Genomic DNA, 22,226 nt, shown 5'->3' on the forward strand with positions numbered 1-22,226 from the left:
AAGTACAAAAATATTACAAAGCTCCTTGAGCTGTAAAGTTATACCTCTCAAACCTCTTATACCTAAATTAAACAAACTGGAACTCTTAATATAAAGCTGTGGGATAACCTGATAACTTTGGTTCAGATTATGAAAGGATGTGATGAACATTTACCAGGTGCTTCAGTTGTGGCAGGTGAACTAAGTATAGAGACCAAAAACACAAGTAGACACTGAAAAACACAGAAGAAAAAATTAGGTAAAACATATCAGGAATCAATCAAGGCTGACAACATTGGGGCCATTCTAAGGAAAAGCTTAGAAAGGTGAAACACAAAAAGTTATACTAATCATATTAGGTAAAGGTTTAGAAGGGATTATCTGGAACATGCCTTAGATGTATTTTCTGTGTAATTTTGTGCACTGTACGATTATCGGCTGATATGATTACTTTCCTGGATTCAAGATTTTCAAAAAATCAAGAAATAGTACTTTCCACAAATTTGGCATTTGTTGTTCTAGTCCACTTTTATTGAGAGTTGGTGCCAAATAAATTGGCTTACTCTGGATATCTGGAAACGGGAGATGGAAATCTGATCTCTTGAAAATAAAATGGTTTTTTATCTGTTTTTTCCCCCTGGCTATTATTCAATGCAAAATCGCTTTTATGTCTGCTTCACTGATCTGCAGTATCTGTTCAGTATATTTGCCCGATCATGCTGCTTTCTCTTGTTGCTGGCTCAGCTAACTCTGACAAATGCCAGAGTGCAAATGTGAGCCAATTGCTTACAGATCCACTTGGATGAGCAATGTTTAAAGATAAAAGTTAAATATTCTACATTAAATGTATGAGTGCATCACATTGTGAAAACTCTTTGATTATTGTTATGAATCACGAAGTGCAGAATCTGTGCTCCTTGCATTTGCTCACATCACAGAACAGCAAACAAGACAGATCAATAGAACTAAAAGAACTGGAACCAGTGGCTAATCACTGCAACATCTTCATGGTTGCATTGCCAACCAGTTCAAGCGCATCCTATGAGTCAAAGTAATATTTGCATGTGACTGCTCAGTTTTTTGTCTTAATTTATGTTGCTACAAACAAAATATACACATCACTTCAGTTAGGAAACTTTATCATATCCGATTTTCCACTGGCTTTTTTTTAGAGATACAGCATTGAAACAGGCCCTTCAGTCCACTGAGTCCACACAGATTGATCACCCACTCATTCTAGTTCTGTTATCCCATTTTTGCTTCCACTAGGAGTAATTTACAGAGGCCAAATAATCTACAAACCTGCATGTTGTGGGATGTGGAGGAAACTGGAGCACCCAGTGGACACCCATGCAGTTACAGATAGAATGTACAAACTCCAGGTAGACAGCAGTCCAGGTCAGGATTGAACCCAGGTCACTGGCACTATGAGGCAGCAGCTCTACCATCTGCGCCAATGTGCCATCCCTAATAACTGTTATTCTTCACCCGTAAACATCAAAGCACACTTCACGAGCATCCTGATCTGTTCACTTATAACCTGTCTATTGTCCAACTTAACCATTTGATAGTTGGCAATTGTAAAAGGTTTTCTAGACGATGAGAATATTCTGTTCAAAAATAATTTTGTTTTACTTGAAGACATTCTCTATCATTGCTGTTTATTGAGATGTTGTAGAAATCTTTTTATTTTGTTTTAAAGGGGACATTAACTATACAGAGTTTGCAAAGCGTCTGTGGGGTGACATTTACTTTAATCCAAAAGCGTAAGTTTAAGTTTACTCGAGTCGTTTCTTATCCTTGTAATCCTGCAGCTGAATCTTTATCCAATATGATGATATATTTTCTCTTTTGTTTCAAGAAAATTAAGGGCTACCAATGTTAGTGTTAAAGAAAATGGATCTTTGGATTTTCCAGGCTGATTATGCCCATGGCCCACAATCTCTGTATTGAACATGATATTAAGACAAACTCTTATCTGTCTGCACGTGATCCTTATCTCACCATTCCCTGCATATTCATGTGCCTATTCAAAAGTCTCTTAAATGCCACTATTGTATCTGCCTCATAACCACCCTTATTATATTTTATATTATATAAATGGTGTAATGAGACACTCTTAAAATAGAATCAAAGTGACTATGTTCCATGACCGGGTTCAGCTCTGACATTAGAACTTGGGTTTAATAAAAGTGACTATTCATCAACAGTTAAAGTGAAGAACATGTGGACTGTACTCTGACTTCACTGGTATTTTTTCTACCCACTGATGATTGAATTACATTTATTGATTAGCTTGATCCAACTAGCTTACGTAGTACTGAAAAGGAAAGATAAGAATTTGTAAATAGATTTTTAATGTGTATTTAATGATATTAGTTTATAAATTGGCTTGTTAAATATTTATGTCTACTTTTCTGTTAAAATGCAACAACTTGTAACTGATTTCCAGCTAATGTATACAAAAACGAATTTTCCCTTGCAGACGAAAGTTTACAAAGAAAGCACCAACCAGTAACGCTCAGAGAAGTTTTGTAGAGTTTATTCTAGAACCTGTTTATAAAATTCTTTCTCAGGTATGCAAAGCAAAATTATGTAATTGATATGATGGAAACTGTATGTTGCTAACCATATTACATGATAATTTCCACTGTTTATGTTGGAAGTCTTGAACAAAAATAAAATCTAGGAGGTCGTTGTGCATTTGTGGAAAGAATAGACTAACATTTCGCATAGCTTTTGGTCAAGTTATTCTGATGAAATTTAAAACTATGCAAGTCAAGACGGGACAGAAGTGAAATTTGTGACTTTTGTTTAAATAAACAAGTTAGGCAGCACAGCGATGCTCCAGATGGGACAGTTCAAAGGACATTATTGCTTTAGTTTACTTTAGAGATACAGCCTGGAAACAGGCCCTTCATACAAACCGAGTCCGCACCTACCAGCAATCATCCCGCATACTAGCACTATCCTACACATTAAGCACAATTTACAGAAGCGAATTAACCTACAAGCCTGGAGTGTGGGAGGAGTACCCGGAGAAAACCCAAGTGGTCCCAGGGAGATTGTACAAACTCGTACAGACAGCACCCGTGGTCAGGATTGAACCCGCTTCTCTGGCGCTATAAGGCTGCAATTCTACCATAATGCTATTGTGCTGCCCTAGAATTATGTAGCGACAACAATCGTGGGATGAAACATTCCATTTCAACAGCAATACAGTTCACCAAATGGGAAAATCTGCAATGTAGAAGCACTCGCATTACATACATGGTGCTGCCATGTGAAGTTTGCACATTTTCACGGTGATCATATGGGCTTCCTCTGGCTGCTCCTATTTGTACCTGTATCCCAAAGATCTGATGTTTGGTGGGTGAATTGGCTCCTGCAAATGCTAGTTGGAGAATCGGGGAGTGTTAATGGGTATTAAGCAGATATTAAGATAATAGGTTACACAGACATAAGTTGGGGAATAAAATGTTCTTGGTGTTGGGGGTGTCCAGAACCAGGGGTCACAGTTTAAGAATAAGGGGTAGGCCATTTAGGATTGAGATGAGGAAAAACCAGAGAGTTGTGAATCTGTGGAATTCTCTGCCACAGAAGGCAGTGGAAGCCAATTCACGGGATATTTTCAAGAGAGAGTCAGATTTTGCTCTTGGGGCTAAGGGAATCAAGGGATATGGAGAAAAAAACGGAACGGGTTACTGATTTTGGATGATCAGCCATGATCATATTGAATGGCGGTGCTGGCTCGAAGGGCCGAGTGGCCTACTCATGCACCAATTTTCTATGTTTCTAATAGGATTGTTCTGAGAGCTGACTCAATAGGACAAATGGGACAAATGGTCCCTTTCTGTCATAAGGAAATGTAGTAAATAATGTACTCAAACACATAAATGTATGGAAAAGTTATGTTTATACTAAATGTAATAGAAAATAAAAGACTAAGCTGTTAGTTTATAACTTTGATGTACATAATGTCAGTGCTTCAACTCTGGGGATCTTCTCATTTGGCCAGAATGGGGACAGTGTTGCTGTTGAAACGGAATGTGACATCCCAAGATTGTTGTCTCTACATAGAGGATTGAAGTGGAGGTGTTTTTTGTTTGCAGAGCCACCCAAAGCTGAACATGCTGTCATGATGTCCAATTTAAGCCACAGTGGTTAGAGATTTTCAATGGAGCACTTCCTGATGCTTTTGTTTACTGATGACATTTGACTCAAAATATCAAATAAATACCTTGTTTCTGACCTTCGGATGTCTAAAAATCTAGATTGAATTATTTTTCATTAGGAAATGAACATAGAATGAGTTAGTCACATCTTGTGAATATTGTTAATCTTTACATTTTGTTATTTCTTCACATTAAGAAAAGAATTGCAATGTGTAGTGAGTGTTAAGAGCAGGTGGAGCAGGGCTAAAGATGGAGCGGTGATTGGTGGAAGATAGGAGAAGAGGGAGAAATGGCGTTGTGGGGAGGGGGTGAGGGTAGTTGCAGGAAATCGGCATTAGAGAGCGAATGAAGGATAATCATTTTAAATGTACTTAGAAATTGCAGACCCAGGATTACAGTTATCAATTCTGTTAAGTGTATTAAAGCAGTTGATATGATCTGTGCAGGTTGTTGGTGATGTGGATACTACTCTGCCGCGTACATTGGATGAGCTCGGGATTCATTTAACAAAGGAGGAGCTGAAGCTAAACATCAGGCCCTTGCTTCGACTAGTCTGCAAGAAGTTCTTTGGTGAATTTACAGGTAATTTACTGGTTAAATGTTCAATGACAATGGGCAACATTTTTAATGTATTTCTTGTTGCCTTGTTTAAAATATGGTGAATAGAAACATCCTATCACAAAATTGGTAAAGGGATTAGAGGAGAGTTGAGGATTTTGATTTTTCATAAGGGTGGTTGGACCTGGAGCTCTCAGTGGCAAAGAAGTGGCAGCAGACACCACAAAACATTTTTTTTAAAAGACCATTTTTAATCAGCGTGAATCTGCAAGGCACCAATTGGGTCGAGTTGGATTTGTCAAAGTCACAGTAGGATTAGTCTTTTTCATTTGGAAAGGATGGCCTCTTTCTATATCATAAATTTCTTCTGTGATTTCAACATAAATGTGCTTAATATGCTATTAAAATTACAGGAATTATAATATTAAGGATGATTAGAAAATCTTGGGAGGGTAATCTTCGTAAAGTAGCTGAAAATAGTATTTTTAATTTGAACAGTAAGAATCTCGTCCTTATATCTGTTGGTTTACATTTTATGGAGCTAATTAAACTCCCAAGAGGCAAAATATTAAATTGTGTAGAGCAAGCAGATACTCTCTTAAATGGAGCTGTTATGGAAAATAGATAGATTTTAAGTTGAATAGAAAACCTTAAACTGACCATGAATTATGCCTTGGAATCTAAGCTTGAAAGATTTAAGTGCTGTAAGATTTGAGTTGTAGGTTTATTACCTGATCAGTTCAGATATATTTTGCATTGATTTGCAATAAAATAATGAATATCATTAGTATGTTGCATTACACTTCATAGTGGCTGTAAGATACAAGTCTTCTGAAGCGAGTTTCCGAAAAATGTAATGTATTCTATAAGAAATTTACATAATAATTGTTATCTACATAATCTTCATCAGAATCTGCTTGTAAAGGCAATTTGAATACGATGTTGCTTTAAAACTCACAATATAACATTTTGTTCTCTAAATTTATAGCAAGCTATCACAGTTTGCAAATAATATTGCGGTTTTAGACGAGGCTGTTCACAAGAATTCCTGTTGTTAAAAATCCATGATACCAAATATAACTTTTCTATAGGTTTGGTAGATATGTGTGTGCAGCATATTCCATCACCTCAGTCTGGTGCAAGGATCAAAATCGAACACACTTACATAGGCAGCCTGGATTTGGACCTTGGCGAGACAATGCTCGAATGTGATCCTGATGTAAGTAAAATGGTTTAGAAAGTGTTTTGGTTCATGTTTACCCAATGGTTTGGTACTCATGATGGTGGGCCGACCTTACAACTTTCACCAATGGTTCATATATTAAATGATCAGAAGATGCCAGCAACAATGAACTACTCTATCTAAATTTTAGATGTATTTTTATACAACATTTTGTTGACGAGTGACAAATTGTTTTGTAATTTTCATAGATTGATGGAGCTATCATACATTATGGTTGCATTTTTTTGTGTTTGCATAGGGGCCTCTGATGTGCCACACCACTAAAATGTATAGTACAGAGGATGGTGTCCAGTTTCATGCATTTGGCAGGGTATTGAGTGGAACTATACACGCAGGGCAGCCAGTGAAAGTACTTGGGGAGAACTACACATTGGAAGATGAAGAAGATTCACAAATCTGCACTGTTGGCAGGCTCTGGATTTCAGTGGCAAGGTATTTATTTGCAATCTTTCAATCGATCGTTCGGATCTGAACAAGAACAAGGCATGTTTAGAAGTCATTTGAGGATCTGGCATATTTGCAAGGAGGTTACAATGATCCTTGAACCATTTCATCTGTCCAGCGGACAATCTCTTCCTGTGGTAGAGCTCGGAGTCATCTTTGTTGCTGTTTTTTGGTATCAGGCATTCAAATTATGTGGCTTGTTCAACAAAGTTAACTGAGTCTGGTTGGGACATGGGAGGTGATTTTACAGACACAATGTTGATATCATTTCAGAGCCATGAGTTGTCTATTCTGGCGATAGTCCAAATATATGGGAGGACAGAGATCAATGCAGCCCATTAGACCATGTGTTGTGTGCCACGTTTTAGGACGATCTGCAAACGCCCTTTTCCTTGGGAGACCAGATGCTGCGCTGGTGCACTGAAAGTGAATTTCATCAGGTGGTTCCTGACGTGAAGGAAACAATTCATGTTTTCCTGGTTTCACGGAATTATTATTGCAGGGGTGGGGTTGGTAAGGGCCTTTGCTTGAGTGTAAGCCTCATCCTTTAGACTTGGGAGATATGACATAGAAACAGGCCCTTCGGCCCACCGAGTCCGCGGCGACAAGCGATCTAGAACTATCCTACAAACTACAGACAATTTTTACTTTTTCTTCTTCTTCTTAAGCCCTTTGCTCCTCTTGGGAGCATAGGCCATTGACAAATGTCCTCCACCTCACTCGGTTGTTGGCGGTTCTTTCGAGATCTCCCCAGTTGAGCCACTCCCAGACATTTCAGCCTGGACACCTCTTCTCCAGCTGTTCCTGGGGCCACCTCTTTTCCTTTTTTCTTGGGGGTTCCATTTCAGGGTTTGCCGGGTGATGTTTGTGGCAGGTTTTCTGAGGGTGTGTCCAGTCCAACTCCATTTTCTCCTTTGGATTTGTAAGTCAATGGGATCGTGGCTTGTTTTTTTCCACAGGTCCACATTGCTTTCTTTGTCTCTCCACCAGATGTTTAGTATTCTCCTGAGGCAGGTGTTAATGAATGTTTGTAGCCTTTTGTTGTGTGTTTTGTTGTTTTCCATGTCTCTGATCCATACAGCATCACCTGCTTCACATTTGAGTTAAAGATGCGTATTTTGGTGTTGATTGAGATGTGTTTTGTGCTCCAGATCTTCCTGAGCATGTTAAACACCACCCTAGCCTTATTGATTCTGCGTTTTATGTCTGCATCTGCCCCTCCGGTGGTGTCCACAACACTGCCTAGGTATGTGAATATTTCTACCTCCTCCAGGGCAGTGCTGTGCATGAGGAGAGGGTTGGTGGTTTTGGAGTGGATCTTCATCACATGTGACTTTGCTGTATTGGGTGTAAGACCAAGTTTTATTGCAGCTTGTAAGAGTCTGTCCGTCTTCTCCTGCATTGTATCTGTGTGTGTGAAAGGAGAGCTCTGTCGTCTGCAAAGTCAAGGTCATCAGCTGCTCCCACATTGTCCACAGAATTCCATTTCTTTTCCCTTCAGTTGTTTCCATCATGATCCAGTCAATTGCCAGGAGGAACAGGAATACTGACAGTAGACATCCCTGCTTGACGCCCGTCTTGACACTAAAGCTCTGGGAGAGCTGGCCTGCATGCATAACTTTGCATGAGGTTCCATCATACGAGTTCTTGATTACGTTTATTATCTTGGTGGGAATTCCATAGTGGTCCATTAGGCGCCATAGTGTTGTCCTGTCAAACGCTTTGTCAACTTCAATGAAGTTGATGTACAGGGACGTGTTCCATTCAATAGACTGTTCAATGATGATGCGTAGTGTTGCTATGTGGTCTGTGCATGAGCGATCCTTCCTGAATCCTGCTTGCTGGTCCCGTAGCCTCTTGTCTACAGCTTCCTGAAGACGGTTGAGGATGACCCGGTTGAGAATTTTACTGGGTGCAGGAAGTAGGGTAATCCCTCGGTAGTTGTTACATTTTCTTAGGTCACCTTTACAATTTTTACCAAAGCCAAATAACCTACAAACCAGTACATCTTTGGAATGTGGGAGGAAACCGGAGCACCCGGAGAAAATCCACGCGGTCACAGTGAGAAAACGTACAGGCAGCATCCGAGGTCAGGATCAAACCTGGGTCTCTGGCACTGTAAGGCCAGATGGAATTGAACTTCTGTGTGCAGGTGAATTTGAGGAGAGTGCTTCACGGTCCTTCCTAGTTGACAGAGTCATACATTTTAGTGAAATGAGCCATGTAAAGTGTTTGGAAGGGTTTCCTGCATTTTACTTGAAGGTGTCAAACAGAAAAATTCTTTTTCTCAGTCCCTCTAGATGGGTTGGATACACTTTGCGATTCAAGGAAAAGCTCTTTGGCCACCGGGAGGAAGCATGGGATGAGGTGAATGGTACCTGTGTCTTAAACAATCTTGACAGTGTTGAAGTATTCACACTTTCAATGAATTGCTGAGACTCTTGCATTCCTTCCACCCACCATTTGTTTGTTGGGTCATGGGACTTCAGGTTTCAGCTGCCACATAGCCATTCTTTCCCCTTGATGCACAATAAAGCAATCTGAAAAGCAACCTTCCACCACCGCCCTCTGCTTCCTTCCGTGAAGCCTATTTTCTATCCAGATAGCTGTCTCCAGTTGGATCCCATGTGATCTAGCCTTCTATGTGGTGATCAGACCAGTAATCATCAGCCTCTTTCATGGTGCAAATGATGTAGAGATCTCTCCGACACTCACTTGGACAAACTAACAGATGTCAATTGCCTGTTGTCATGAGGTCGCACGAGTATTTCTCTAATGAAACATGGTTATGCCAAGACTGTTCTGCCACTCGTGTCTTGCGGGAGAGTTGTGCTTTTTCCCACCTTGGCATTGAAATTGGCTAAGATGATCAGTTTGTCTCCTCCTGAAATATGGACCTGGATTTTGTTTTTAAGGTCAGAGTCATCTCATCTGTAGCTTTCAGGGTTCAGCTAATGTGCAGGTGATCACAGTGTATTGGTCAAACGTTATGTGAGTGGGAAGGACATGGGGTTTTATTCCATCTGGGGAGTTGTCACAGCACCAAGTTATTCTTTAGTGAAGCACAATCCATGAATATAACATTCTTTTTCTGGTTTGCATCTTGAGAAAGTCTCCTGACTGCCTTCTTTTTTCTGTGTCCTTGAAATATAGAATAAGATTCAGTTTCCCAGCGTGCTAAGATGACAGTGGCGATGATTTATATACTGCATGACAAAATCATTGTGTGGGTTACCGTTTGAAATTCTAATGCATTGCTGATAAATAGAAAAAGGAATACTCAGTTTGCAATTATGAGGTAGTTATTTTCATTGAATCACTTGGTTGTCTCTGATCTAAATTTTTTAATAAATGATCCTTTCAGATATCACATAGAGGTTAACAGAGTTCCAGCTGGTAACTGGGTGCTCATAGAAGGAGTGGACCAACCTATTGTAAAGACAGCTACCATAACAGAACCAAGAGGAAATGATGAGGTAAAAAAATTGTTTCATTTCACAATCTTGTATGAAAATGATGTCGTTTATTAAATGATGTCAATCTATCGAAAGTATAAATATACCTATTTGTGGCAGCATAGTGGCACAGCTGGTAGAGCCACTGCCACTCAGCGACAGAGACCTGGGTTCGATCCTAACCTTGGGTGCTGTCTGTGTGGAGCTTGCACGTTCTCCCTGTGACCATGTGGGTTTCCTCTGGGCGCTCCAGTTTCCTCCCACATCCCAAAGAAGTGGGTTTTGTAGGTTAATTGGCCTCTGTAAATTGCCCTCAGGTGCTGTGTGTGTGGAGATTGTGCGTTCTCCCTGTGATTGCGTGGATTTCCCCGTGGTGCTCCGATTTCTTCCCAAGGATGTGCAGGTTTGCAGGTTAATTGGCCTCTGTAAATTGTCTATGTTGAGTAAGTAGATGCGAAAGTGGGCTAACATAGAAATAGTGTGAACGGGTCAGTTTGGACTCAGTAGGCCAAAGCACCTATTTTCATACCGTATATCTAAACCAAACTAAATCTATTACAATATGCTGGTGACTCATTGTCATTGATTAGTTTAGAATACTAGTTATTGATATTGATAAACACCGTGACAGATTATACAATGGGAGTACATTTCTCTAAGGTTCATGTAGTCATCTAGTGGAAGAGCTTTGGAAGTGCAGTTATTCCATTTATGAGCTGGAATCTGACTGTGCGATGAATGCCTAGTTCCTCTGTTTGAAACATTAATGTGTTAATTCTGTTCAACTAATGTCTGGACTTGTTTCATCATTTCAGGCTCAGATCTTCAGGCCTCTCAAGTTTAATACGGCATCTGTTATTAAAATAGCTGTAGAACCTGTAAATCCTTCTGAGCTTCCAAAAATGTTGGATGGTTTAAGAAAGGTCAACAAAAGCTACCCATCACTAACGACTAAGGTAGGTCCAGAAATCATCTGTCCAAACAAAAATATGTGTACCATTAACTCGTAACTCTCATCTAATTTCAGGGCATGTTTAATTGTTTAATCTCTGCATTTTAGAAAACCTGGAAGTGCACTTTATTAATTTAGCTCATGTTTACAATATTTATAGTGCAAAGTTACCCGACAGGCATGATTACTCAAACAAATGAAATATGTAAGCATTGTTCAGATTTTAAGCCCAATCATCTAATCGTTAAGTCATAGTCACAAGAAGCAATCATTTATTTGAAATTTAGAAAAGGCTAGAAATGAAATGTGATCAACTTACATGTGACTAATATTGTTCGAAGTTAAATATAATTAAAGCATACACTAATTATTATATCCAAAGTGCAGACTGCAGCAAACATTTCTTGTTCAAGATGGATCAGAAAATGTGGGTTGCAATTCAATTTGCAGCACAGAGGTGATATGAACTATGAATTGGAAATGTGCTAGTCAGCAATATGAGCATTCAATATTTACATTTGTTGCATTAATAAAGCACATTAAAAGATTGCTTCATTACTATAAATCAATAATGAAAGCAAAGTTTATCGGTTTCTGTTTAAAATTGTTTGCTTATTTATGGTATTTCTAATCCTTTTGCTCAAATTTTTATCCCTGAATATTTAATACATAACTTAAATTGTGATTTTCTGTTTACTAAAGCGTTTGGAGAAATTATGAATTCTAAAACAGTTGTCGATATATTTTCAATAAATATTCATTTGTAATGTCTAAGTTGCCGTATACTAATTAGTATATTGTTGGTCTAATGATTCTACCATTACTTCGTTGGCCTGGATTGCTGCTGGAGAAAGTAGAAAAATAAGAGTTTTGCAGATTATAATAACAAAACGAAGTTGGTTTGAAGCCTTCATGCAGAAGAGCCTGTTTCTGTCACATCAACAAATTCTAGAAGATAGGTCTAACAAGAGTTTCAGAACCCAAATGGCATTTTGGCCTTTATTGCAGGGAGATTGGCAATATTAGAGGCAGCACAAAGAAGTGGCACCATGTTAATTCCTCTGAAGAGAGGGTTGTTCTATCAAGAGACTCTAAATAGCTTGGGTCTGTATTCCATGGAGTTTAGAAGAATGAGGAGTAAACTTATTCAAACATACCAATCCCTTAGGGGGTGTGACAGGGTAGATGCTAGAAGATTTTAATTTGTAGGAGTCTCAAACTAGGGGGACATAACTGCAACGTAAGGGGCCGGTCAATTAAAACTGAGGTAGTACAAATTTCTTCTTGCAGACGTTGGTGAATTTCTGGAATTCACTACTCTGGTGGATGGTGGAAGTTGGATAGTTAAAAGTATTTACAGTGGAGCTGGATTGAATTAATAGGTTGAAGAATAGAGGAGTATGGAAAAAAGGCATAGAAGGGAAGTCAAGGCCAGCTTAGACCAGCCATGATATTAAATATTAGCGCAGGCTTGCTGGGCGTGGTGGTCTACTCTGCCCCTATGTATTTATGTCCATTTAATGATTTCTGTAATATTTGATTGAGACACTGCTATAGAAGCACCTTTATGGCATTTCAAATGGGACATAATTGTATTAAATACTAGACCAAGTGGACCCATTGGGCCCATTCCTCGTAGAGGGGGAACAGGGACGGGGAGAGGGTGTCGTCACTGAGTGAGCCCTATTCCCCCCTCCCCCTCTCCTGACCTCCTCCCCTCCCCCACCCCCAATTTCCCCTCCTCCCCACCCCCACTCTCTCCTGCCCCCCACTGTCCCCCTCCCCCCCCCACTATTTCCCCCTACCCCCTCCTCCCCCCACCCCCTCCTCCCCCCACCCCCACTCCCGGCGGCCATCTTGTTTTGGCAAGTGAGGAGCAAATGAAGTCGAAGGTGGAGCATTGTGACGTCATACGCTGAGGAGTTTCAGGAAATGGGTTAGAAAGTGGATTTTTAAATTTTAAAATGTCTGTAGCTTTAAAAATGTAGCTTCAATTTGAATGAGAGTTGTTAGAGATGATGCCCAGGATAATGGTGAGTAAGGTGGTGCAAACATTGTGGCGCTATGGTGTACCGTTTTGGCTGTGCGAAGCACCAAAGTTATGCTGCGCACAAACACACATAAAGAATAGAATAGTTCCTTTATTGTCATTGTAACATGAGCCATGTACAACGAAATTGTAAAATGTCAGCCAGTCAGTGCACCATTCAAACATTTCTAAAAGCTAACGATACATACAAGGTAAAATATTTTAAAAAAGATAAACAACTAAAATAAATATCATGAAAATAGCACGCATAAACACCCAACCCTACATCCTTCTGTCGATTTCACAGTCTCTTATTATGTATCGCCCCTGCGTTCCTTGGCGGCTACATTTAGTGCCTTTATAGCAGTGGGGTAAAAACTATTTTTAAGTCTGTTTGTCCTTGTCCTTGTAGATCTGTACCGTCTGCCTGACGGTAACAGTTCAAACAGGGAGTGTCCGGGGTGGGAAATGTCCTTTATAATACTCTGGGATTTTTTGATGCAGCGGGAACTGTGTAAGTCCTCCAAGGTAAGTAGAGGGCAGCCGACAATCCTCTGGGCGTTGTCAATGGCCCTCTGGAGCGCTTTCCTCTGAGCCGCTGTGCAGCTGGTGTACCATACGCATACACAGTATGTTAGGATGCTCTCAATGTAGCACCGATAAAAGGACAACAGCAGTCTCTGAGTGATGTTATTCTTCCTGAGCACCCTCAGGAAGTGCAGTCTCTGCTGGACCTTTTTCAGCAGCGCAGAGGTGTTCACGCTCCACGTCAGGTCCTCCTCAATATGGATTCCCAGGAAGCGGAAATCCGCCACCCTCTCCACACAGTCCCCTCTGATAGTTAATGGTACCATGTCCGTTTTATTCTTTCTGAAGTCTATTATTATTTCCTTTGTCTTTAAGGTGTTGAGGAGCAGGTTATTTTCTCCACACCACACTGTCAGCTGCTCCGCCTCATCCCGGTAGGCGTACTCGTCCCCCCCGGTGATGAGTCCCACCACCGTAGTGTCATCCGCAAATTTGACAATGGTGTTGCTGTGGTGGGCGGGGGTGCAGTCATGTGTATAGATGGTGTAGAGCAGGGGGCTCAGCACGCAGCCCTGTGGAGAGCCGGTACTGAGGCTGAGGGCCGTGGATGTGTGATGGCCCACTCTGACTCTCTGGCTGCGAGCTGACAGGAAGCTATTTATCCACATGCAGGTGGAGTGTGGAAGTCCCAAGTCCCCCAGTTTGTCCACCAGTTTATGGGGAAGGATTGTATTAAAGGCAGAGCTGTAGTCCACAAAGAGCATCCGCACGTAGCTCCCCGGCTGCTCCAGGTGGAACAGTGCAGCATGGAGGGCTGTGGCTATAGCGTCCTCTGTGGATCTATTCGCTCTGTACGCAAACTGGTGGGGGTCAAAGCTTCGGGGCAGGAGTGATGTGATATGACCCCGGACCAGTTTTTCAAAACACTTCATCACCACTGGTGTGAGTGCGACTGGCCGGTAGTCGTTGAGGCTGGAAATGTGGGGTTTTTTGGGCAAGGGGACTATGATTGCGGACTTCAGACAGGATGGAACAGTGGACTGGGCCAGAGACTGGTTGAAAATCCTCGTACAGACTCCAGCCAGCTGGTCAGCGCAGTCCTTCAGCACGCGTCCAGAGACGCCGTCGGGTCCAGTAGCCTTCCTTGGATTGATGGCCCGCAGCGTGCGCCTCACCTCATGCTCCTCTATCTTGAGGGTTAGGCTGCTGTGGACCATGTGGTGTGATATGGCTGTCTCGGGTGGCTCCACTTCAAAGCGAGCAAAGAAGAGGTTCAGCTCCTCTGCCAACGAGGCGTCACCTTCAGCAGCTCCAAGGTTGGTCTTATAGTTGGTTAGATACTGGATCCCCTGCCACACCTGCCTGCTGTTGTTACTGTCCAGGTGGTCCTCTATCTTCCTCCTGTAGTCTAATTTGGCCTCTCTGATGCCTCTCTTCAGGTTAGCTCGGGCCATGCTGTATAAAGCCCTATCGCCAGACCTAAAAGCAGTGTTCCTCTCTTTTAACAGCCGCTGGACCTCCCGGGTCATCCAGGGCTTCTGGTTGGGGTAGACCCGGATGCGTTTGTCCACTGTGACAGTGTCCATGCAGTTTTTAATGTAACATAGTACACTGTCTGTGAACACCTCCAGGTCCCGGTGTTCAAACACATCCCAGTTGGTCCTGTCGAAGCAGTCCTGCAGCTGCTGAGATGCACCATCAGGCCAAGTTGTGATGGTCTTTGTGATGGTAGGAGCGGTTTTCCTGAGGGGGGCATATGCAGGAATTAAAAACAGGGACATATGGTCCGACTGACCCAGGTGTGGTAGTTGTCTAGCCCTGTAGCCCAGCTTGATGTTGGAGTAGACCTTGTCCAGTGTGTTAGCTCCTCTTGTAGCACATTTAACATGCTGATAGAATTTGGGGAGCATTTTCTTCAAGTCCGCGTGGTTAAAGTCCCCTGCTATGATGTGAACACCGTCAGGATATATGCTCTGTTGACTGCTAGTGCTACCATACAAATATCCGATAGCCGAGTTAGCATTAGCATCCGGTGGTATGTACACAGCAGTTATCATGACAACAGTAAACTCTCTAGGGAGATAAATGGGCCTGCATTTAACAGTCACATACTCCAGGTCCGGGGAGCAGTGACTGTCTACAATCACTGTGTTTGTACACCAGGTGTTGTTCACGTACACACATACACACGGACAGAAGGTTTTAGTATATAATAGATAGATAGAAGATAGATAGATGGCACGTAAAACATCTACTCTGTATTGTAATAAAGCTCAGGGTTAATGTATATTTTATCTTTTTCATCAAAAGATGAGATGAACATTTTATCTCTTTAGTGACAGTAATTGGCCATTTACCTGTGTTATTTTCTGATTCAGGTGGAAGAATCAGGGGAACATGTAATACTGGGAACTGGAGAACTCTACTTGGATTGCGTGATGCATGACCTCAGAAAGATGTATTCTGAAATTGACATTAAGGTAATGCAAATTCTCCAAAATTATTACTTCACCGATAACGTATATTTGCCAGTATTTGATGCCGATTATATGTGCTTTATATAAAATGATTTGCTCCTGTCAACTGATTGTTTTTTTTTCCTTCCAGGTGGCTGATCCTGTTGTGACATTCTGTGAAACTGTTGTGGAAACTTCATCTCTGAAATGCTTTGCAGAGACACCCAACAAAAAGTGAGTTTCTTGTATTGGTTGGAACCACCTTGTGGAATCGCAGTACTGGGTTACTGTAATTTTTATAACTTTAAAGCAAAATATTTACCCACAAGCAGCTTCTGTTTTGGTCATTACAATGTTAGTTCTTATAAAAATGGATTATGAAAGCTGCTTTGAGAGATCAATTTTCAACATACTTTTCTTTTTATTTTTGGGTGATGAATTGATAAAACTCGAGTTCCTCCTGAATGTTGCTCAGAAACTCATATTTATCTTTTTTCCTTAGTGTTTATTTTACTTTGTCAAGCATGGACAGCAAAGCTTCTTTTTGGGGGCATTTTCAAATCTACAGCTCAATTTATGACTTGCTAGATGCGCTGACATCTGTATTCATCTTTGAGCCTAAATTTCTGCAGAAAGGTTTTGCTATTTACTGAAAGAGTTAATGGCTATTAACTTTGCATGATGGGATGTTTGGCCATTATGCTTTTGGAGCTTCTATATTGTTGAAAGTGGAGGAATGCTAATTGTTCATAAGAATGTGTCTGGTAGCTGAAACTTACAATCCCTGGCAACCACAGGAATAATAAAATGGTAGAATGAATGAACAGGATGAGCCTGAACTTTGGGTCCTGAATAGCTGATGTTTGCAAAATTGCACCAGGCAGGAGGTAACAATGTGATTCCTAAAGCTTGTAGAGCGGTATATCCTGTTATCCCTGGGAAAGATTTCTTGGAAAGACGATGGACAATGCTCTCGTTAAGATTAGGATGTGGTTAACGGTTGACTATTTGTGGGAGTGTGAAAACAGGATCTTCTGTGGTATGATAAGGGTCCTCACCTTCGACTAATGACTTATTGTGTGGAATAGTTTATGACTGTTGGGTGACAAATATATTGTGTTCCAATACAATGTGATTGATTTGAAGGAAATGTTGTGTTAAACATTCTTGCAGCAAATTCAGTATAAAATTGCTGTATCTTTGAGTGGAAGCAAGGGGAGTGCTGAGTATGGTCATATACCCTTAGCACTGGTCCCCCACTCCCGTCTGACGATAATTAAAGCTTTGCTTGGTTTACCTTTAACTGTTTGTGTTGTTGTCTGTTTTAAGAAACGAACTTTAACATACGTTGCTTCAAGGGAATTCCTTTATAAATGCAAAAGACTCGAGTAATAATTAGATCGAACCCAGGTTCTATCCTGACCTCGGGTGCTGTCTGTGCAGAAGGTGCATATTCTCCTTCTCACCGATTGGGTTTCCTCTGGGTGCTTCGGTTTCCTCCCACATCCCAAAGATGTGTGGGCTTGTAGATAAAGTGGCTCTGTAAAATTGCGCCTAGTGTGCAGGGAGTGGATGAGAAAGTGGGATAACATAGAACTAACGTGAACGAGCGACCGATGATCTGTGTGAACTCAGTGGGCTGAAGGGCCTGTTTTAGACAATAGACAATAGACAATAGACAATAGGTGCAGGAGTAGGCCATTCAGCCCTTCGAGCCAGCACCGCCATTCAATGCGATCATGGCTGATCACTATCAATCAGTACCCCGTTCCTGCCTTCTCCCCATACCCCCTCACTCCACTATCCATAGGTCATGCCATAGGTCAGGCAAACTTTCATTAGGTGGCAGAAATGGAGCATAAATCAACCATTGTGAGTAAAGGCATTGGTGGTAGAACAACTCAGTAATCCTTTATCAAAGAACAGTCTAAAAGTATAGACTGTGGTCCCAAATTACGTATATGGAAACAATTGTAGTGCTACCTGCATTTTCTCTCTGACTGTTCTGTTGTCTGTAAATAAGCAATTGAAGGGCAATCCAGAGTACCTGATTACAGATAACAACACAGACTATATATCACATCACAACAATGTTTTTGCAGTCATGTCCTCTGTTTTCAGTCTTGTATTTAGTAGATAGTCGATGTTGTTAAGCTGGAAAGGGTGCAGGAAAGATTTACGAGGATATTTCCAGAACTCGATGGCCTGAGCTACAGGCCGAGGTCAAGTAGGCTAAAACGTTATTTCTTACAGCACAGGAGAATGAGCGATATATAAGATCATAGGGGGCACAGAGTCTTTTACCCCAAGTAGGGGAATCAAGAATCAGAGAACAGTTTTAAGGTGAGAGGAAAAAGATGTAATAGGAACCTGAGGGGCAACTTTTTTTACACAAAGGGTAATGCGTATATGGAACGTGCTGCTAGAGGAGGGAGTTGAGGCAGGTACTGTCACAACATTTAAAAGACATTTGAACAGGTACATAAATAGGATAGGTTTCAAAGGAAATGGGTCAAATGTAGGCAGATGGGACTAGTGTAGATGGGACATCTTGGTCGGCATGGGGAAATTGGGCCAAAGTAAATGTTTCCACGTTGTACGACGCTATGACTCCATAAATACATTGTGTTGTTCACCATCAAATGTGCTATTTTTTCTTCCTTTGATGAAGTTCAAGAAAACAAGCAGTGTTCCAAATAAATGCAGATATTTTCCAAATTTACCAATTGGCGTTTGGTGCATAAATAGAAACTGAAGGAGATCTAAAATAATTGTAATACTTCTCATGTTAGAAAGATTTAGTTTAACAAATTTAGTTTAACTGCGGCATGGTGGCGCAGCGGTAGAGTTGCTGCCTTACAGCGAATGCAGCGCCTGAGACTCAGGTTCGATCCTGACTTCGGGTGCTGTCTGTACGGAGTTTGTACGTTCTCCCCGTGACCTGCGTGGGTTTTCTCCAAGATCTTCGGTTTCCTCCCACACTCCAAAGACGTACAGGTATGTAGGTAAATTGACTGGGTAAAGTGTAAAAACAAATTGTCCCTAGTGTGTGTAGGATAGTGTTAATGTGCGGGGATCACTAGGCGGCGCGGACTCGGTGGGCCGAAGGGCCTGTTTCCGCGCTGTATCTCTAAATCTAAACTCTTTTGAGAGTTTGTTCACTCTTTATAAATACTGTAAATATGTTTATCCTTCTGAAATATTCTTTTGCAATGCACTATGAGTCAACTTGTATATTCTCACCATTTTAGCATGTTGCAGCAGGAAGGTAAATGGAAAGGAAGCTCTGGTTCTGGGCAGTTCATGTGCTCAATTAAACAAACAATCTGGAAACGTATTGTGTAGGAAGGAACTGCAGATGCTGGTTTACACCGAAAATAGACACAAAATGCTGGAGTAACTCAACGGGACAAGCAGCATGTCTGGTTAGAAGGAATGGGTGACATTTCGGGTTGAGTCCCTTATGCATAATAATGATCTGGCTGAAGTTGGAAACAGATTCAAAGAAAGCAGGAAAATAATGAGTAGATAATGATTAAGGTTTACAGAAAATGCGTGCCGCATTAATAAACTGCTGTTCTTTTCTTTTTCTTTCTTTCAAAGGAATAAGATCACAATGATTGCAGAACCTTTGGAGAAAGGTTTGGCAGAAGACATTGAGAATGAAGTGGTCCAAATTACTTGGAACAGGTATGACATGTCATATGTTACACCTACGAGTGGGAGGGCCATTTCATTATTGATATCAATGTTTACACACATCTTAATTATGTACTGAGACTTTTGGCAGTGAATTGATTCAAGGCCAAGAAAGGTCATTTAACTTATTTTGCCAGAAGTCTAATTATACCATTGCGATATCTAACCACTTATTGATTTTCCCCTATATTTTCGTACTTGGCAGATTATTTAAATATATTAGCTGTCTCTAAGGTGAATAAATTCATAATTTTTTATTTTTAGTCCCTGCCCGAATCAAAATTATATCCCGAGCCTTGGACCATCTCGGGCACCTCGCTCCCTTTTCTTGATCTCTGTCTCATAGAAACATAGAAAATAGGTGCAGGAGGAGGCCATTCGGCCCTTCGAGCCAGCACTGCCATTCATTGTCATCATGGCTGATCATCAACAATCAGTAACCTGTGCCCAACTTCTCCCCATATCCCTTAATTCCACTAACATAGTCTGTCTCCATCACAGGGGACTGACGGCTACTACACGCCCACTGACCCCCACAGCTATCTGGACTACACCTCCTCCCACTCTGTTTTCCCCCTCCTCTCAATTTCACCATCTCCACCGCAATCACAAATGCCCTGGCTGCTACATTAGGCCTGCAGCAGTTACCGAGGGAACTAATCTAGAAAACAATCTAATCTCCCTTTGGTCGCCAGTCTATTTGTACGCGATAGAATTTGTTGGATCGGCCACATGCCCTTGTGGACTCTTCACGCTGAGGGCATCCTGCGTTGTGATGGGTGACAACTGCACTGCCAAATGAAGATTCAGAACAGAACCAGTAGTTCAAAACTGTCCTTCATGAAGAACTTCACACTTTCCATGAATTTCTTATGTTACTGAAGTCAATAACGTCATAGCCCCATGTGGGCTCTCACTATTATTAACATCACATCAAGTGGCCAAGCCTGGTTTAATGTAAAAGAGCATGCTAGGAGCAGCAGTGTAATCTCCTAAACTTAAACAGAAGCCGTGCTTCTAGAGAAATGGGTGAGAGTCCAGGTGGGAGACAGGGGAGGGGGGAGGGGGTTGAAAGAGAAAAAAGGGTTTTGGGAGCAACGGTGTTAGTGATGGATTACCTAAAATTAAATATTGGAGATTTCGGTGTTCATACCATTGGGTTGTAAGCTACCCAAGTGGAATATGAGGTGCTGTTCCTCCAGTTTGTGTGTAGCTCACTCTGGCAATTGAGGAAAGGTCAGTGTGGGAATGGGAAAGGGAGTTAAAATAGTAAACAAACGGGGCAAAAATATAAACTTTTTGAGGTTCTAATTGTCAAATCCACCTGTCCCCTATCACTGGACAAAGTATTCAAGTCAATGTTTAAAGCATAACCATCTTCACTAACTTCATTGATGACCTACACACCCCTCCCCACCCCGCCCCCTCACGCCACTCAGAAGAGGGGGTATATTTGTGGTTGAATGTTAAATTCAGCTCTATTTGGAACTCCACAGACACTGAGAGCTGGACAGCACATCAGTTTGGAATGATAAGTGGCAAATTATAATCCCAAATAATAGTATCAGACTACCTCCTGTTGACTTTCAATTCCTTACCATCTCTAAATTCTTACCTCTCAACATCCTGAAAGCCACTGAGGCAAAAATATAACTTGTTCAACCACACAAACTGACTACTAGACCAGACCAGAGGTTGAGTGTTCTGTATTAATGGCTTACCTGCTGATGCCATAAAGGATTGGCATCATATTTGAGTCACATCTACCACCCTTGACTTAAGGTGGATGGGAATCCCTCACTTTCCTGACTTGCAAGTTGCAAGTTCCTTCTGTCCAGGTTGTGTACCCTCAGGATGGCTGCTATGGAGAGGAGGGGTTGCCCACCTCTGTGTGGATTTGCCAAGTCTGGAGAACAATTCAAGGGTCCTTGTTACGGTTTATCCCCAACAGCTCCGTAACAGAGAACTCAGATTTACAGACTGTTCCCAGGAACACATTCGGAGACTGACATCAAGTGCTGCTGGAAGGTCATCAGTGAAAAACACTCTTTGGTCTGCCCGAACCCTGTTCTCCTTGCTGGATCTCCCAGCAGAACGCGATGTCCATCAGGGAATGTTGCTGACTGGCCAACTCCAGAAAGCAGGAGTACGTGCTGAGGATTACACTGAAGCTCGGTGCAGCCAACGCCAAGGCTCTGGGGGAGGACCACAGTCTAGGGTCCTACCGCTGCTACGCATTGGGGGGCAGGATCTGATGGAGACTCAAACAAACTCCAGGGGGCCACGTGAGTGGCAAGTGGTATAATAGTTTTTGTAAACATTACGAAATACAATGCTCATGAATGTATGTTTAGCCGCTGAGAATGTCGGAAGAGGTTTTGCACAGTTCTTGTTTTGTATATATTTTTTATTCTGAATAAAGTTTATTTTTGGAGGGGAGGGGTGAATTTCTGGTTCAAATTCATGAGACTCTCCACTGAGATGCACACTGAGTCTTTGGCTTCATCGAATAAAGCAAAGAAAATAATTCATGATAGTGCTTACCGTCAACTTCTCCCAGTGAAAGAGGTTCAGGCCATGTCTGTAACGCCTCATCTCTTGAATGGGTAAACTGGAAGAATTAAAACGATGCTCGACTTTGAAACTGAAAGAGGAGAATTAATGTGTAGGAAGGAACTGCAGATGCTGGTTTACATCGAAGATAGACA

At 41.5% G+C, this 22,226-nt stretch overlaps 1 protein-coding gene across 1 annotated transcript in view; it reads left to right on the forward strand.

The window, feature by feature from the left end:
- eftud2 (elongation factor Tu GTP binding domain containing 2) overlaps window positions 1-22,226 on the forward strand; it is a 103,872-nt gene that overhangs the window by 66,969 nt on the left and 14,677 nt on the right. The window contains exons 13-22 of the mRNA XM_078424931.1: window positions 1,682-1,745; window positions 2,465-2,555; window positions 4,601-4,736; window positions 5,804-5,931; window positions 6,194-6,387; window positions 9,764-9,875; window positions 10,670-10,810; window positions 15,742-15,843; window positions 15,971-16,053; window positions 19,423-19,509. Of these exons, the coding sequence (XP_078281057.1) occupies window positions 1,682-1,745; window positions 2,465-2,555; window positions 4,601-4,736; window positions 5,804-5,931; window positions 6,194-6,387; window positions 9,764-9,875; window positions 10,670-10,810; window positions 15,742-15,843; window positions 15,971-16,053; window positions 19,423-19,509 (1,138 nt within the window). The remainder of the gene's footprint in view (window positions 1-1,681; window positions 1,746-2,464; window positions 2,556-4,600; window positions 4,737-5,803; window positions 5,932-6,193; window positions 6,388-9,763; window positions 9,876-10,669; window positions 10,811-15,741; window positions 15,844-15,970; window positions 16,054-19,422; window positions 19,510-22,226) is intronic.

The sequence above is a fragment of the Rhinoraja longicauda genome, chromosome 29, assembly GCF_053455715.1.
Source record: "Rhinoraja longicauda isolate Sanriku21f chromosome 29, sRhiLon1.1, whole genome shotgun sequence".
Lineage (NCBI taxonomy): Eukaryota > Metazoa > Chordata > Chondrichthyes > Rajiformes > Arhynchobatidae > Rhinoraja > Rhinoraja longicauda.